The 19,449-nt window shown below is 48.1% G+C and overlaps 1 protein-coding gene across 2 annotated transcripts in view; it reads right to left on the reverse strand.

Moving 5' to 3' along the window:
• LOC126536939 (carbonic anhydrase-related protein 10-like) overlaps nt 1–19,449 on the reverse strand; it is a 122,328-nt gene that overhangs the window by 8,685 nt on the left and 94,194 nt on the right. For both annotated transcript variants that reach the window (XM_050184010.3, XM_050184009.3), the window contains exons 4-6: nt 15,734–15,928; nt 12,729–12,824; nt 5,051–5,117 (exon numbers count right to left, since the gene is read on the reverse strand). In XM_050184010.3, the coding sequence (XP_050039967.1) occupies nt 5,051–5,117; nt 12,729–12,824; nt 15,734–15,928 (358 nt within the window). The remainder of the gene's footprint in view (nt 1–5,050; nt 5,118–12,728; nt 12,825–15,733; nt 15,929–19,449) is intronic.

Below are 19,449 nucleotides of genomic sequence, written 5' to 3' on the forward strand. Positions count from 1 at the left end.
CAGACTTTGCAACTATTGTAGATGACAGTCATCTATCGTTGGGGACTGCGGGAACCGTTGAAACTACAGTGTGGTCGTAACGAACGGCCCCACATAGCACTCGGCCTGTTCCTATCGCATACTTGCCGCCCGAGTTCACTCGTTAGGGCGTTGTACGGCAGCTGCTCCTTCATCAAATCCGCAGGTCCAGTGCTGGCCACGGAGACAGATGGCGACTGGGGTCGGTATTCAGTACACTAGTGCGAGAGTAAACTAATTCTGTTCTGTAAGCACTCCAACATGCTTTTTTATTAGTTGGCAAATCTTCTTCTCGTAATCCGCGTCTCTACAGACTGTCTCCTCTGAATAAGCGTGAGTACTCCTGCAGAATTTCAAGAGGTCGACGAGCAATAATGAACTGCGTTGTTACTTAACATTCTGTTATATTAGTGGCGGTTTGGTTTAGGTTAACGCTGAAGGTTCCCCCATAACACTACAGTTAATCCGGATCCCTACACCACGGCATATCTCATAGGCCATTGTGTTGCTTTGGGGCATATAGCTCCCTTTCAATCAAATGAACGCGCAGGCGTCTAATTAGCATTATTGAAAGTCTGTTATATAGACGCAGAACGCACACATAAGCTTGTAATTTAAGATTTGGTCTCTGTTTAGAGGTGTACGCAGCAAAGTACGTAAAGAAGCCGGAGCAAAGACCATGAATGGCTACAGGAAATTAACGTTTGCTCTTCCAGCTGCGCAGATGTGTTCACGTTTTCGTCCCTGTCCTGCAACCTACGCTCAGTGCTCGTTGCCAAACTTTCCTTGGAAACACGAGCACGTACGCGCTCGTACGAAACAGAACGAACGCATCACCATTAAAGCCCGGGTGCGTATTAGTTCAGATGGCACTGGACTTCGTGCCTAAGCGCAGCTTTAGTAGCCGAGTCTGAGCGGGAACCTATTAACAGCCGCAAGTGCATCAGAAGATCAAGACGACAAAACTTGGACATAATCTCGGAAGTTGCCTTATCTCCCGCCCATTTCCGCTCATCTTATTAGCTTTCTTTTTTCGCGCAATGGAACTCTGGAAGGTCAGCGCTATGTTCACTGGCAAACTTGCTCGCCACTCCCCCCCCCCCCCTCCTCCCGCCCCCCTTCCCCGTCTCCTCATAGACGGAATGGAGTCCACTCTCAGAAGCACTCGACATCCACGTGCGTTCTCTTAATTGGGACAGCACTGACGCTGCAGCAGGAGACTGGTGCATCGTGATCCGTACGCGAAGCATCCATCTCTTTGCGTTCCTCCGAGACGAGCTACTGCTGGAGGTCGGAGCCCGAAGCTTTATGGGGAAATGCGAGAAATGAGGATGAAAACAAAAAACAAAACAAAAGGGAAGCAAGGAAACGCTGCAAGAAGGCATCTAACGAGCATCTGACGAGAAAAGAAAAAGAGAAAGAAAATCGTGGCTTCACATCGTTCCGACGAAGGGACCGACTCGCCACCCAGCTCGTGGCGCTGCTGTGGCAGCCGCCACCGCCGCTAGCATATCCGGCTGCCGTCCACTCTCATCGATAGGCGCTCGGTTCCCGAAAGGCATCCCGCGCGACCGATTAGGAGGAGGCCTCATTAGCCGCCGATGGATCGGAGCCCAATTACGAGGATTGCCCATCGCCGCTGGAAGAAGCACCTCGCCCGCTCAACACGTGGTTCGCACCGCGCCACCGAATGAACGCCGGACCAACACCAAGGTCTCGGGAGAGGGAGGGAGGGGTGAGAGTTGCATTCTCTACACTTGGGCATACAGCGCTTGCTGCGCAGACGCCAACTCGTTCGCGACGAACCCGCGGCACCAATAAGTGGTGCCCGCAGATGTGGCAAGAGACGCCATGACTCTGGGTCAAAAAAAAAAAAAGTGTGGAGTCGGTAAAGAGGGGTGGAGAGCGCACTCGGTTTTGCGCAATGGGAATTCGATGCGCGAACGTCCGGCAACTGATATTACGACTTTCCCCGAGCTGTACCGAAAGACCTATGCGGAGCACGCGCTTGATCCAGAGCACGACCCACAGTTTAGGCTTTGTGTTGTCCTCCTAGAAAGTGGTTTTCTTTATTTCTTTTTGTTTGTTCTCCACGAGGAAAAGACCCGGTCCTTCTGCCTATATTAGCCGTTTTCACCCAGTTGGCCAACAAACGGCAAGAAACAAAATTAGGAAGCCGCACGACAGCGTCGCCTGCCGTTCACCAATGGTGTGCCCCGTAGATCAGTCGATTTGGTGACAGGCAAGGCCGCACGCAATTTGTGGGTCCAAACTCATAGAGGTTGGCCAGCAGGAAGCAGCCAGTGCCTGGTGTTCTCTGTTCCGCACTGCGGTTTGGGCGCACTGCGATTCAAATTAAGGCTGTGCGCCGTTGGAGTTGTGAAATACAGAAAATGTACCTTGTTGTTTTCAGGCATGAACGCGGCGCTACTGTGTATATTGTAGCGTACTGGCATGTGTGATCAAATACGACGTTCCGCGCAAACATTTAACAGTGCGAACGTATCTTTTTCTTTCTATCTCCGTTTCTTCAATTTCCTTCTCCCACTTGTTTAAATGTCATTGGGTGTTTGAACTAACGGTCAATAAAGAGGTTTAACTCTATTACTGCACAGGCGAGCGTCCAAGTTGTCAAAACCACGCATTGTTGGGACCGTATGGAATCGTTTGGAAGTGGACAGGCTGCTTACAGGCGGCCGCTGCACTGGTTAGCTGGCCGAGTGTGTGTGCTTGGCGACACGAGGTACTTCGCAGTCTAAAATGATCGTGCTCGTACGCGGCTGTTCAATATGAAAGAAAACACACCATTGCAACTGGAAGCAGGGATCCCTTCTGGAATGAGAGCTCAGACCTCATTCACTCGTACTTGCCAAGAAGATTTGTGTTCAGCACCGTGTGCTTGAACTAGTGTAAACATGAGAAAAAAAAAACGAAAGGTGTGTAAGTGTATAGGCGGGTGGGGGAGCTTTTGAAGATTTTGCACGCAAATCGAAATGTTACGTTTCGTGACGTCCTGTCTGAATTTGGAGCTAGAATTAGTCTATGCTTCACTTATGTTTTAAATTTTCTTTTTTCCCTTTTTATTGCCCTCTTGCTGCTTCTAAAGTATATTGGTGTCGATGGAAAACGCGAAATGCAAAGAAAAAAAAAGCTCTTTGACTTTTGTAATGTGATGTGGAATCTTTCACCACTATTGTTTGAGAAACACAAAAGAGGGGAAAAATATTTGATCTGTGTTAGTAAGTCACCCTTATAGAATGCCGAAAAAATAATTGTTGCCGGTAAGAAGGGGCTCGGTAGGCCAGAATCAACGCAAAAACAAAAGACGGGTGCACATACTTCGCGCCGCGCCTTGAAGCTCCCGCACCAACTCGACATGACGTCATGCCTTTTGGCAATGTACGCTCGAGCCTAGTCATATGTTCATCCCTAATATACACTAAAATATTTTCTAAAAGGCCCGACGACTAAACTTACCAAGATTCAAGAACTTTTACTAAACGAGGAGAGCCCAAACACAAAAAGAAAATAATTACTTTGAAATTCGTGACGTCACACCGACGTACCGGCGCTGATACTTCGGAATGAAATTAAAGAAAGAAAAAGAAAACTGTATTTTTAAATCTTTATTTATTCTAATAATAAACATCTTACCGCGAAATTAACAAGAAATCGAGTTTTGAATGAATACCTAATTGATCTAAACTGATTTTGTGTTTCTTCTCAGTTTAATGAACGTTTACTTAGGGCGCTCCGCACTAGGGAAGGTTAGGACTGAAAGAGCGGCGCTTCTGAATTCGCGTCCACCTTACGACAAACAACCAGCAAAAGGCTCCGCACATAGTATCGACCGCGAAACAATCAATAGCTGCTTATACATAAGTGGACTTAACGTAAAAGCGGGCTTCATTCCTTTCATCAATAAAGGTGCGGCTTTTTTGCCGAGGTAAAGCCACACAGGCCAGATGACTGCAGGGGCCGAATTCACAAAGCTTCTCATTCATAAGACCTCTTGGCTGTAGGCCAACCGCGCCTCCGCTAATATAAAGGACCAGTGTCGGGGTTGGCTGAAAATTTCTCTTACGAACAAAAGTAGCATAAGAGCTCTTTCTTTTTTGTGAATACAGGCCCGGAATGTTTCGCTCTCGCATGCGCGCATAGAGCGAGCTCACCAAATTTTGGCGTCACTCGCCATTTGTGCGTGCGACCAGCGCAGGTGGCCGCGGGTTTGACGAAGGGACAGCCGAAGACTAAGCTACGACGAGGGAAACCGGGTCGCAAGCATGCGATCAGTACAGACTGACCTGCTATTCTATCGTGGTCATTTCTTTTGCCAGTCTCCCGCAGTCCCCGGAAAAAAAAAGAAGGAAAGGTCGCTGCAACGCACAGCATGCTCGGCGATTGAAACGCGATACCCTTTCCGCCAGGCGGCCGGCCGGCGCTTTCATGCGCCGTGGCCGAGCGCTGGGTGATTGCCAAGGGGCCGAATGCAGTCACAATGCGTCACGACGGTTTTCGCTTTCGTGGGACGCAAATACATACACTAGTTTGGTGTCCGCACCGGCCCACCACTGGCCCAAAGAAGTGCCGGCAGCCACGTATTCCGTATATCGCGTTTCAATCATCGTTGAGCACTGTACGTGTGCTGGAAAATTCTGGTCTACATACGGGGCTCTGTGCAAAAAAACACGATACGTTGCCTCGCTCGTAGAGACCCGTACAAAAAAGCTCTCCCACTGAAACCGGTGGCAAAAGTCTTGTTCTCGTTTCCAAACACTGGATCATGCCTACTACACGGCCAAGAAGCAGGCGGTTTTACATACGTTTTCGTTAAGAGTGTAACCGAAATAAAGATTTGCACATCAGGGCGCGGGTGAAAGAAACAATAAATAAATGTAGAAACGAGAAGAAAGCCATAAAGACTTTTGAGATAAAATAAATTAACCTAACGAAATAAAACAGAAGCAATGATTGATAATTTAAAAATTTCTACCAGGGTAATCGTTTCGCGTCCGCTGTCACGCACTCTCACCTTTGAAGGCCAGGTGCAGCAGTTGGCTGGTGAGAAGCCGAAGTTCTACGTTGGCGGAGTCTCGTAGCTGCAAACGAAAGAAAAGGAGAGAGATACACGCGTGAATAAGTGTTGTGAGAATGCGTATCACTTCAGCCGCTTTCCTGCAAAAGTGAATGCAAAAAGAAAAGGAAAGGGAATTAAAAGGCTGACTTGATGAGGGCCAAAATATTAGAGGAATATCAGGCACTGGTGCCTGATTGATTGACTGTGTCAGCGTGCGGCCGCCAGCTTAACTGTTCATCCGCTATGGCAATGATTGACATCACACACACACACACTCGCACACATGCACTCGCACGCACACACACACGCACACGCGCGCACGCATGCACACAGATCACAAAAGCACCTGCTGTTCGCAAAGACACCCACATAAATTAACGCTTTACGGCGAGGCCTTCGTAAAAACACAAATTACAAATGCGGCCAACGACGTACTGAAGCGCTCGTATCTTTTCCCGAAACCTGACTGTCACTGACAATGAAGAACGTACTTGTTGCTTGTCGTCAATAACACTGTGAACGACAGGCACTGACACTTATGTTATCGCAAATCAACAATAAGTCATTGTGCGAAAAAGTGTTACTGCGCCTTAGGCCGAAGCGAAGCGATGCATCAAGACTCTCTTCTTTAGCTTCGAGGCTGCGAACGGCTCTTACGGATACGAACGTACATGTATTCGCATCCTACTATCTAATCTCTTCATCGCTCTTCGAGGCCCTCCTTTTTCTGGTCTTTCATTCACTCTTAGCAAAGTGACAGGCTATGAAAGTGTGTTATCTCAAGTCGACTTCTCTGCGTCTACTCAATAAATTGTGCCCCCTCTCCCTGTCTGTCACTGGTATCAAGAATTTCTTAGCGCTGTTCGAGCAGTGGAACCTGAAAGACCATGTGGCCTGTACGCAGTACCCTGTGCACAGGGTCCTTGAGTTATTGCAAATAAATAAATAAGTTTGAGGCCAGAGAAGAGCGCAGCTGTGCTTTGCGCTGATAGACGTCGACCTGCCCTCTGAAATTCCTTCCTCGAATTCACCTTCCTAGCATCATATATTATAGAAAGATGTTTCATTACAGAGGAAACTTTGGTTATTGTCACGTGTTCTTCCGAATGAAAAGTGAACAGTGAGCGCGTGCGCCTACTGTCCTGTGTATTCTAGCTCATTCTATTTTGCACTCGTTGTTACTTAGCCCAGTACGTGCAAACTCGCCCAACAATGCGCGCCGTTAACAATATTTCGCTGCAGCGAGTGAAAGACACTTTCAAACAATAAAGCAATATTTCGCTTGAGTCAATAATTTATCAGAGGTCTGACGCTACAGCATTCCATTTTGGTCCTGGGAAGCGATGTTATATGTGTTGTGACAGATACCCCGAGATACTTTTGTCGTTCAGCCTCCATTTGCTGGTCGTTAACCCCAAAGCTCGTAAGAAATGCACCTGTGGCCAAAAATGGCTCTTCGAATCACGCAGGGCAGCTTGAAAGCAGCTGCTTGCACCACACAAACGTCGTCAGCAACTTATTGAGCTGAATGCCTGCGACTTGAGTGATGGCTCGGTGTATTCCAGCCTTTACATTAGCGCCACGTTATAATCATTAGCAAGAAAGCGCGGTGTGTTTGAATCGTGTGTCGAAGTTGCTACTTTTATCCGACTCAGCAAGAAACTTGCACGATAATATTTCTTTCTCTTGTAGCTGTATGTTCACTACGTCTCGGACATAAAATTTAGTCGTTTTACGATGTTTTCCAATTCTTCCTTGGCTGTACCGGTCAAGCACAGTTTTCTCTTTCTTTCATGCGGATGAGATAAACATCTAGATGTTTCTTACGTTGAATTACATGACGCACGGTTCGTTTAGAATTGCCTCCGGATTGGCCGTTATTAACGTGTTTTCATTTCGCTGTTTGTCAAGTTGTTTCGCTTACGTATTTTTTAATTGTTTGTTTTCCAGGCTCAACCACAGCTCCTTTTGTCGTAGCAAAGTGCAAACGTCACGAGAAGCTTGCAGCTTGGTTACTTGACAAACAATCCCGGTAACTCAACACCAGCTTCATGACCTGGTATGTAACACGACGTTTTTCTTTTTCAATTTTCTTCTTCTTTGTTTATCACTTTGCACATAACGTTGCAGCACAGACGATTCTACGTTGTAATAAAGCGACTCGGCTTTAAAAATACTGCTTTCATTCTGTCTTGCGCCGGGCGAAGCAGCAGTGCTCGCGGGAAACGTAGAGACGAGCTCCGTGACTAAACGTAACTACGAACAACCGTAGACAGTTTTTCTAATATATCCTGTGTAAGCAGATTGAAAGAAAGTGCCACGTCCTTTATTGCCAGTGCGATCGGCCTTAACCAGAAGTGGTGATTGGGCGCACTTTCTTGGTTATTTCTGGTGATGGTGCGCACTTGTACAAAGATACTGCGCTAATAAAACAGTAATTATACTGAAGACTATCTACAAGCTATATTTACGAGAGCAATTGCAGGGCTGAACAGCGTAACTGGGAGCTGTTGCGACTTCGGGTTCGGGGTGGAGAACGAGAGACAGACTCTTGGAGCAGACGAAGAGGAACCAAACAGCTTTATACGGTATGTACAGATAAAGCATAAAATAGCGTACATGTAGCGGCAAGAGCACACCAGACCGAGGGCGCGGCTGGCGGCGACTCTCTTTTCTACCAATGGACAGGTTATGCCTTAAATGCACCCATCGTTGGGAGGACGATTCGGGGTGGGGGCTGACGTCACCCGCGTCGCATTCCTTCTCGTCGCGGTAGAAGTCTTTGATTGCTGGCGCTCGGTGTCACCAGGACCCTCACTACAACTCGCAGGGAGAGGTCAACAGTTCAATGGAACTTTGAAGGCCCGAACTGTGACACAGAGGCAAAGTCCTCGAGGGGGCAAGCAGTCAGTGAAGCTTGAAGCGTAGCACAAGGACAACCGCCTTAGAAGACCGCTGTGAGAGCACCCGTCGCTTCGATGATTGGCACGCGGAGTGGCTCAGCACAGATGTATAGCAAGGGCCTGTTCGTTGTCTTCTTCGGGGCTACCGTGTCCATCGTACAACAGACTCACAACGCATGTAAAAATATGCAAATATAGTTTTCTTTACCACGGCATGGAGGCGACGCCTGCGACTTCGCACTTATTAATTGGGTAATGTTGATTAAAACAGCAACCCAACGGGTGGAACGAGGGAATATAAACGGCCGACTGCGTCCGAACCAAACGCGCCTCTCACTGGCGCCAAAGCGGCGACGGCGCTGCTACACGGGACGTCATTCGTTCCCAGTTGTCTTTTGTAGTTCTTTATTTGTTCTTGAAATTATCAGTGCATTCAAACCACCCGATTATTGACATATTACCCACTGTGAGTTACGTGCTGCGTTTTCTAAGATGCTGCTGCTGATGATGATAATATACATTGGTCTGCAGTAAAGCGGCCGCAGAACAATGTTGTATTGTATGCTTTGCTATCACTGACTCTGTATAGGTCGCTGTATAAGCGTCGGTTCTCGCGCAGTCGGCTAAGGACGAACGGAGTAAAGCGTGTACCTAGGCGCAGTCCCTAGATTTTTCTCGCGCAACTGACGTATGCGCACAGGCGTCGCGGGCAGGGGCGGCAAAGCTCTCGCATGTCTGCGCCCTTGACACAAAACGGAGATACGCCTGTAGGGTATCCGCCGACTCCGCAATCGACTCAGTGTAAGCCTCAATTTCTCCTCGAACGTGCAACAAAACAAGAAAAAAAAATTTAAGCCGTTTTGTTGTGACGAGATCAGAAAGGACGCCAAACATATTGACGTAGGCTTTATTTTCAAGAGCAACCTCTGTACGTCACGGCAATTCGGGGTGGAGGGTGTTACGTGGCAATATTAGGATATCACTCATCCGTGGATCGGTGCAGTAGCCGAAGCTGCACTGCGGTCTCCTTAACGAAAGCTTCAAACGATGTGAGAAAATGTGAGAAGGACGAATGGCGCTGCGCGTTCTGACAGAAGCGACAGCAAGCAACCTAACCTAACCTTACCCCACCCAGCAACAACAGCAGCAACAACAACAACGACAACAAGTAACCAAGCTTATTTATCCCGTGTGGATTGCGGAGAAGTGCAGGGCGAAGGAGGTAAGAATGGTCCATTCGGCCAGCGTCGAGATTTCGGCGAGACACGGTCATTGTGTGGATCGCGACCACTGGACCAGCGGTTTGCGAACAGTATTCCTCCGATTTTTACGATATGAAAGTATGGCTTGTAAACAAACACCACGCCAGGAAGTCGCACTCCATTTGGCACGTATTTTAATTTGGTCACCTTAAAAGGGGATATAATAGGTGATTGCGTTTTTGGAGGAACTTTAGGAGGACGCTGTAGCTACGGGTCAACATCTATCCGATAAAGCCAGAAAAAAAAAAAATGCTGGCTACAAGACTGTTTGTGTCAGTATCCCTTTAATGTTGTAACATGCATCAACTTTTCCAAAATAAACGTTCTAAACAGATACTCCGCTTCCTGCAGCCGGTAGATTAATTCTTCCTTTGTACGTACAACAAACCTTGTCAAATTCGGTACAATCGATGACAAACAAAACAGTTTCTTCGTTCGCGCGTATGCAGATTGGAGCTCCTGTGGTAAACCTTCTTCTTAAAGATATATATAGAGAAGCACAATCTATTCATAAGAAAAAAGTGTACCGCGAAAATTTAGAGTACATTAGTATAGGGAGTACTGAATATGATTGATAATGTTTACGGTGCGAAAGCCATGCATGGGGCCAAGCGAGAAAGCGAAGTGGAGGTCTCCGGATTAACCTTCGAGTTTGTTTGTCTTTTTTAAAGCGAAGCTTTCCCTGCCTTTTTTTTTTTCCGGTTTGGCGTGCCTGCCTTGCTGCTGGGTTGAGCTCTATTTCGTCGGGTATATTTGTTGGCATAAATACAAAGGTATTTATATCCACAAATATATGAAAGTACCCGCGAAGTGACTTATAGAACGCTTGTGTGCTGACCAAATATGCAAACCTTTGCTCTGCGTAACTAAAAAATTGCTTTCAGAATAAGAGCTGTACATATAATGTCGGCTCACACGCTTCTCTAAAGAACACCGATCTGTTAATGGAATGACGAATTATATTTCACGGATTCTTTGATTTACTTTATTTTCTTTAATTCAGTCAGTCAGTCCACTGAATGCGTGCCCCTTCTTGGGCAATCCGCAAGAACGGGCATTTGTCTGACTACGATTGCCATAAAACTAATCAGACCAAACCAATCCAAACCAATCTTGGTGCAGCATCAAATAGGCATCACCGCTCACGAAATCTCCGCTTCACATAGATTCCAACATATGCGTTGGATGCGCATAACTTCCTTTAAAAAAATTTAGGTGCACTCAAAGCTTCGTAGACGATTGTTTTCGCATTCCGAACTGATCGATATGCGGCCGCCGCGGGGATTGAACCCACGCTCTCGTACTCGTTGCAGAACGACACGGCCGCTCAGCCACGTGGCTGAGCGTTGTAGATTGCAGTGCGACGCTTACCCAATGCAATAATAGGAAGCGATCGGCGAATAATAATAAATTATGAAAGACGAACAGACAGAGTCGTGCGATCTGTTCGCTGCTCCGTCGGGCCATTTGTGCAGGGCATCACGGCTGCACGATGCAGTGTTTACCCCGCCTTATAACAGAGAAAGTTGCGATACCAGCCTTGGCACTTACCTTTCTCTTACGAATCTCCTTAATACACTACCCGGGAGGCAAAATTATGCTGGCTGTGTTCTTTCGCCCTGATTTATGGCCACAGTAGTTGGTCGATCCATAAGGAACACGAGGCCTATATCAGAAACGCCTGGTGCATGGAGGGCTCCGGAATGAGCTGGGTTTTCTTGACGTTCACCTTAATCTGAGTACACGAGCGCATTTTTTTTTTGCATTCTGTTTCGATTGGAAAGTGACCGTCGCTACCGGTAATCGAACCGACGTCCTCAATCCCAAAAGCAGAACGCCATAACCATTGAGACATTATGGCAGGTACGACATGAGTGGAACGTTGATGATTTCCTTGTTTCTTTATTTACGCTGCCTGCTCGCTTCAGATCATTTTTCTCACCGAACTTGTCATTCATCTTTGGTTTTCAGTGGAGGGCTGTTCCCTGTAAGAAACACTAAAAAAAGAGGAAGTGATCAAAGGTCTTTGTAACGAAAAAAAAAAAAAAAAAACTAGCTCTCGTTCGCATCCAGATAAACCTCGCGCTGAAGAATTCTCGCTCTTCTATATGCGAGAGGTGGCGTGACCTAAATAGACCCAAACTCGCCGTCGCTTTTTCATTTTAGCCTGCGCTTCGAAAATTCTACCACCATTCATTACGATCGTGATGTATGGATCGCGTTCACAGATCTCCGCGAACGGTTCTTCCCTCCCTCCCAAGAAACCGCGGCACGTGGCAACTTACGTGGCAAGGCCGCGATGATTCATTGAAGAAGCGCTGTGTACGGCCACAATGACGGCAGTGCTCGACGGGCGTGAATTTCTCACGAGTTCCCAAGTGGCAGCGCCCGAGAATGCTATTCACTGTACAGTGCAAAGCTTTACTCCCCTCCTCCCCCCCCTCCCCCTCCGGTAGCTATATGCTTAACTTTGGACACAATGCGGTGCTACACTGCCTACATGGCGACACCCTCAGTCATTCATTGCATAAGTAATCTCGAGCAGAGCGAGAGTCGGCTTACGTTTGCGAAAAACGCGGTATGCCAACAGGTTTACGGCGGTTTAGGGTGTTTGAGCTCTCGCTTCCCATAGATCTTGCGAGAAAAAAAAAAAAGAAAAGAAAAGAAGCCCTTCACGCGACTATATGACAGAGCGACGCTAAAGTGAGATGACGATTTAAGCTATCTTGATGGTATACACAGTGGTACTGAGAATTGGCAACTATAAACCGAGAACGTTGTTGTTGGTGGGCATGCCAGTAGCCTCGGCGTCACACTCAAATGAAGATATGGGAAGTTTTAGAATAGCGTACCCTAGCGGGTTGGCGCACGCAAAAGTAAGAAAAAAAGAAAACACAACTCTATTGCAGGGGCTTAACACTCTTTTGTGCTCTCTTTGTGTTCTTTTGTATGCCTGGCTGATTGCGTCCCCGGGATTTGGGTCTCCTGTTTCTAAAACTCCTTAATACGCAATGCAAAAGGTCTCCTATACTGATATTTCTGTCGTGTTGTGTTACTGTGGAGTGATTGAGGTGAAGCCTACCTTCGCTACTCATTTTGTCTGTATTCTACAGCAATAAATAAATGAATGAATGAATGAATGAATGAATGAATGAATGAATGAATGAATGAATGAATGAATGTAAGAAAAGAGGACGCTGAAGGTAATCGCATTAAAGATAACATGCCGCAATGGCAGCGTTCACTCGACATCTGACGTCTGCCCTCGCCGTTACCCAAATGCCCTGTACAACTTGTACTGTTCGGCCTTTCACGTAGGAGCCCTCCACGCGTACTAACATACGTGGAAGGTCGAAACACAGAGCTCGGTTAAAGTTCAGCCAGCCGTACGGAGCATCAGTGCGTCACTTAAGTACTGATATTTCAGTGCACGGTGGCGATCCCAGTGGAGAATGCATGTGTGCTCACCTTAATGATAACTGCTAATGCGACGAGGCCCTGTGCTCGTTGCCTGGCTTCAGACACGTTGGCGTAGAGGTCGCAGTTGTAGCCCAGGATCTGGAGCTGCGAAAGATGGGTGCCCTTCCCCTTACGAAAGGTCGTTGCAGGAAATCGTTTCTGTTGACATGTTGCTTTCAACAGACATTTTGTTCAAGTGCCAGAGCATCTTGCACAATATTCGCAAAGATCGTGGCACACAATGTGCGCAGACACTGTGGGGCCGAGAAAAATGAGGCCGTGAGGACAGTTCCAATGCCAGTTCTTCATGATTGTATTGCGCTTAGTGGTACACTGACAATTTTAAGTAAAATCGTCAGTGTAACACTAAGCGCAATATAATCATGAACATTCACCAACTAGCCCCTTTCATTGCTTTACTATATTGCCAGTTCTTCCTTTCCCGTTTCTTTTTTTTTCTTATTTTCTTTTATTGCGTGAATCTGAAGAAAATGTTGGCGTCTGGGCTTGGCGCCTCGATGTTTATTCTTCATATTTTCACTATACTTCATTCCAAATTCCACTCCCTACGTTTAAACCACAACACTTTTGTTACATAATAAAGTAAAGATTTCAAGATCTCATCTGTTTGCATGTGCCGCACCACTTGGGGACAAAAAGGGACAGTATAGGACACGGACGGACGGACAGACAGACAAAGGGAGGCGCAAGAAAGTTGACTAGATAGGCATATCTAGCTTGCTACTCCTCTCAGGGGGAAGGTAAAAAAAAGGGAAGATCAAGGGAAATGATGAAAGAGATGACAACACCAGGAGGGCGAGCACCACACAGGCGTAAACTATAAATATACGCTAAATTGCTGTCATTCGCAGAGGCCAGCTGTTACTGAGAAGCGCGCAATCTACTGCGCTGGTAATCGAGGAGGCGAATTTTGCTATACCTCTCATTCGTATACCAAATCATGGTTTGTGAGTGTGAATCACTTCACTAACTAACGCTGCTACCTACAAGTGGCACCTCATGAGCAGGAGTAGTACGTTTGAGAGCAAGTTCAGTAAGCTGCGACTTCTTGGAGGTCCGTGCGTGCGTGTGTACAGGCCTCTTTTCCGAAAAACCTCGCTCTCTGGGCTCAACGTCAGCTGTGCGAAGCACTGGATAGGTACACGTAACACGGTGCAAGTAGAGATTGTCAAACAAATGGCGGCGGGTAAAGCAGGGAGAACCGGAGAGACGTGCCGACGAATCTTGTTAACTAATTATTATGCAAGCTTGCGTGATTTCGGAGCGCGCTACTGGAAGAGAGCGGACAATGTGAAGGAACTCAGGAAGGGCGAAAAAGGACAGCCGAGCACTTTGGTGTCACTTTTAAAGAGGAGTTTAGTTTACGGACCATCCAGGAGAATTTGCTGTTCGTGGCTATTGCTGTCTCGCTGGATAGCTCACACGCCGGACATCGCTCGCATAATATATCGGCATATATGTAGCCTCATCAGCACCACCCCTGCATATTTGCCGGTGGCCGACTGTTTTCTGTGGATTTACCCAATGAAACACGCAAGCGGTACCTGAATGTTTTCACTGTCGCAGATAAATACGTATTCGAGTGCATAATTCTTTTATTAAGGCGAATATTTTTACGCCCTCTTTCCCGGCGTTTGGCGGTGCTGCTAGGCCTGCTCCATGCTTAGTAAGGCGGGCTGGTTCTGGTGACAGTGTAATGCGCGGTCTCGTGGAGCGGGTGGGTCGCGTCGTGGGTGTTTCCGCGTTTTGGTAAGATGCTCCAAAACGCGTTCAGGAGTATGAACATTTTGATAGCATTTAATGAACTGGTTAGAGAAAGCTTCCCTTTAGATAGATTCCAAAATTTTGCAATGGGTCTGCATAGTCGCCCTGTTCTTCACATCCGTTCTGTTCTGTTCCGGTCTTTTCTGGTCTGCCCCAGCTGTCCGGTGCACCAATCACGCGAAAACTCACCACGGTGAGTCATTCGTGTGGGCATCGCCGGGTGGAATTCAACGAGCTGACTCGACTCGGATCGCTCGGGTTTAAAGTGGAGCGGGGGAGGAGCTCGCGTAGGCGCCCCGCTAATCGCCATCTCCTTTCCCGTGCCACGAGTGGCACGTGAGAATCGCCTGATGGCTTTCCGATATCCCAGCAGCCGGAACGCCTCGTTACGAGAAATCGCGCCATCGCACTGTTTCGGCGAGGAATTCGCTCGATCGTTCCCTGATCGCTTACGGAACACGAAACACGAAGAAAAAAAACATATTGTAATAAAGACAGAAGAGCAAGACAAAGCGTTCGAAGACACACGAACAAACAAACGCCTGATTAAATGGCATTCCAATCTCTTCTATTCCTTTCTTTTTTCTGTGTTATCTCCGTCGAGCCTCAAATTGCACACTCAGAGACACGCAGATTAGAACTGGTTCGGGCCGGCGGGTATCAAAAGATGCGGTCGATGCTCACAAAAAACCGAAAGGTCGGAAGGCCTCGTCCTTCTTTGAATTGCATCTCATAAAAACGCGTATATATCTCTTGTAAGGTGGCATCGTGATGCTGGGCGTCTAAAACATGCATAAAGAGCTTTTTGAGAAACGAGTGCTAATTGGTGCACAAATATTTAAGCAGCCGCAGCGCGGAAAAACACGCGCGTTCGAAAGCTTCTGCGCTGAGGTCTGTTAGCTGCACAGTTCTGTTCAAGTGCGATCAGGATAGCATAAGAGGTTGCGGGCCATACTGTCGCATGCATGATTGTCATTTTGCTTCGCCCAAGTGGTAACGTGGATTGAATTCATCAGCGAATACTTATTTCATGTGCGGAAGTGTTTGTGACGAAATGATATTGATGGATAATGATCGATCGATAGAACGGCGCAAGTCTATTGCATTACGGCCTCTGAGGTGTCCAGTTCGAAACGCTTGCCTTTTACGCAAGCGCCCCTTTCGATCCCTTCTAATTAGGCCTAATTAACCGACGAACTAACCAACAGGCACCGTGCAGCGCCGCTTACCTCTGCCGGGAAGACGAATCCGGAGACGGAGTGCTCGGAGCCTCGGTCTTCGGTGCGGCCGAAATGCAGCCGCAGCTCGTAGACGCGGTACCGGTATGAGAGCGGCCCGAGGCTGATGTTTACGCCGCCCAGTTCGTCGTCTTCGGACAGGCGGAACACGATGCCTTGGCCCGTGTTCTGCAGAAGCCCGTCCACCTGCGCCAACGAACAGTTCGCCTGCTGAGAGGCCTCGCCGAACGGCGCCATTGCCGCTCCTCACCGACCGAGTTGATCAAGGCGCACTGCAGGATCTTATTTATGCAACAAAAATTCGAGCAAAATAATCTGCGCTAGCTACGCAAGTATGAGAATAGCCGAAATGCGTCGTGTATGAGGCGTGTGCTGCAGCTGGGCTCCTCTCTCGCGTTTTTCTCTAGACGCGCTGCGCCATCTAACGACGCGCCCGTGAAATTTGGGCATGGCCTCCGAGCTACGTGGCGTGCCGGTGCGTGCGAACACGGGGAATTAGTTCCTCCAACTCTACGGACACTAAAGCGTCGGGGTGCTGTGCTTGAGGAACCCCTGTGGCGCGGGTTCGATTCCGCCCAGCAGCGAATAAATTGTAAAGAACTTTCCTTTTTTTTAATTGAAATGAGCCGCGAACAGGGTTAACACATACTTTACTACCTCAGAGATCGGTCGACATTCTCAGACCGCACTTTCTTCGGAATCGGGCTATATTTTTCGTAAAATATTTTGATAACCAGAAAGAAAACTGGTCTGACAGTGCCAGCAGTGCTATTAGCGTTAAAATATATATTTTCTTTAATTTTCCGGCTTGTCTTTAGCACACCTGCGGCGCGCCTCAAGAGACATCGACCGCTTGGATAGGAACTGCTAAATAGCTGAATTGTTTCAATTCACCAATCTATTTACCTCTCTTCCTTGCAACCTTTCCCGCTCGTGCAAGATAAGCTATCCCATTGCCGCAAAGTAACATTTAAGCTTCGAAGCCTGAGCGGGGTCGGAGCTTCCGCAATATTGAACGTAGGAAGCTAGGCAACGTTACATAAAGCTGTCACTTTGTTATTGTATTTGTAAATGATCAGAAGAATGGCGGAAGACGCATATATCGGTAATTGATGGGATGTGATTACGAGAAGACGGGATAGCTGCTTCTCTTTTGATCCCGTACTGCTGTTAATATACTGCATCTTTAGAATAACCGACGGTGTCTTCGATTTGTCCTCCCGGATTGCCCAGGGCCGTCCAAGGCGCTGCTTTCAGCCAGTGAGCGTTGGCGTTGCAGCAGCGAGCTCTGGCAGTGACGGGCAGTCCGGAACCACAAATAGAAAAAAGATAACCTCTCCCATGGTGAAAAAAAAATATATATAGAGAGCTACACAGAGGAATGGCGTTGCTACGCTGGTATCCCTACATCCTGCACTTGCAGTAACAGACTGAGACCTTTACGCTAGCGCTGCTTTGTAAGTTCCAGCTTTGTCGTTTGTTCTTTCAAGAAGCACCGGGTTGCTTTGCCTTTTACCTCGTGCATAAGTTGAATGAGGTCGCTGGAGACGAGCCTTGCGTCATCTAGTAAATTTTGACAGAGGATCTACAAAAAAAAAAAGGAAAGCGACAAACATTATCTTAGAAGATGAAGCTACAACTGTTCCTGACTGTTTGCTCTCGGAGAAGGGAGACTCGATCACGGGAGAAAACGAAAGCTCCTTTGGCCGCTGCGTCGAGTATGGAGACGTATTAACCTTCCCTCATACGCCCGCTGAAGAAGCATTCTCTTTTGTGATCGCTTCGGAAGCGGGTCGCTCGCCAACGCTCGCAGGGTATACAGAGCCAGGAGAGTTCTGGCCGAGCGCTGGCTTTTGCCGCAGCGCGGCTCTCATCTTTCCTGCGACGAGCAAGATGCCTGCAACGGTGATTCGAGTTATTACTGGCGCGTCTTCGATACAGCCTGCAAGTTTTAGAAGCGGGGCGGAGCGGGCGAGCGGAGACAGAAAGCAGAAGAGGGATTGGGGGGAGGGGAGGGGGTACTCATTGTTCGAGGGCCGGTCGGTGTGGCTCGACGCGAGATCCGTCCCGGCGGCGGTGCCATTTGTCTCGCGAGGGGCGTTGCCGTCGCGAAATGGGCTCTCCTCGTGCTTGGGGCCTTGTTTTCTACCGATAACGAGCCTCATTTCCGCTCTTTGTCGCCCCCAGATATCGGCAGAAGAGAGCGGCCATCACGTCCGGACCAGCTGGGGCCGCCCCCGCCGCCACGGCTGCTGCTGCTGCCGCCGCCGTCCCCGCGACGGCATCGCTACGCGGACGGCGTCCTCGCGAGAACTGCTCACGGCGCGGCACTCGGAGCTCCTCTCGTACCGCGCGGTCGAATGACGATTGCGCGCTACTCTGGTGGTGCGACTCTCCTTTCGAGGAGAGCTCGCCAGAAATGTGCGGAGGCGTCTGCTGCGCCTAACGCGTTTTGTCGGCCTCCTGCCGCGTGGTTTAGGACGCTCGCGTACGGCGTGAGAAGGCGAGGGCACGGGGAAAAAAAGGACAGGGAAATGAACCTCGTGACGTTGGCTGTACTAATTGAAGCTTTGATCTAACGCGTTTTTTCGGCGAACGCTGTTAACCTTAGTTGCGTGACCGGCAGCTTGGTTTCTGTATGGCAGCAATGAGCTAATCGTGAATCAGCCTTTTGCAGTGAAGCCCGCCAAAACCACTTCATCCAGTTTTCTTTGCGTCTGTCTCGCGTATAATCATAATATTTATTATCATTTTGTTTTCTTGACAGAACAAGTCACCCGGAGCAATGATTTATCGTCGTGTTTATCACCGTGTTCCCATTGGCGCAAGAAGTTGCGAGAAAAGGACGGTCTGCTTGTCCTTACCCAGGATTTGATTCCTAAACCGCGGCAATGTGATTCGTTGTGTCGGCATCATCGTGCTCGTCATCACGTCATCGTCGTCGTCACCGTTCTTGCCCACTTCGTCACCGCCGGGACAACTGTCTTGGTTCTGGGTTCCATCGTAAAGGTTTTGTTTGAGAAGGCGTTAAAATTATTGCTGTGTGCACAGAGCACTTAGCACTTCTTTATTTATTAGGACAAAAGCCCCGAGAAGCGATGCAAGCGCTTGGAATTGCGAAAAACAAAGGCACGTGGTAGAGGTGCCGTGGAACATCTCCCTGTTAAGAAGGAGGAGGAGGAAAAAAAACTTTATTTTGGTCCTGTACAAGGTGTTGCCACCTTCCTGGCTAGTCCCATGTTGGGACCAGGAGGTCAAGCCTCCTAGCCCTATCACGGGCGTACTGGACAGCTAGGACTTGTTAATGTTTTTGGTATTAGCCAACCGTTATAATATCTAGAACTGAATCGGGTGTTTGCGGTATCATGTGACAAGGATAAACGGTGCATCTGCAAAAAGCAGGCTTTTAGAAATCGTGGAGTCCGCTCTCGATTTGTTAGGGCAGCTGAGGCTAATAATCCCTGCTACGAGCATAGTGGTCTCATAAAGAGAGATGATGCCTTTGTTGAGTTAAGCGATATAAGCGCAGAATTTAGTCCGAAGACTGCTAAGAGGCGCTACGACGCTGCACTCATTGAAGCACGGTGAAAATAATCTTTATTCGGAATGACTATGTCTTCGCGAAGACGTACTTGGCGACTTAATTTTTCTTTGGGATTCACTTTATTTGTGTGCTCGTCTTTCAATGTCTCACCGAGACGGTTAAG

The sequence above is a fragment of the Dermacentor andersoni genome, chromosome 4 (assembly GCF_023375885.2).
Source record: "Dermacentor andersoni chromosome 4, qqDerAnde1_hic_scaffold, whole genome shotgun sequence".
NCBI classification, from domain to species: Eukaryota; Metazoa; Arthropoda; class Arachnida; order Ixodida; family Ixodidae; genus Dermacentor; species Dermacentor andersoni.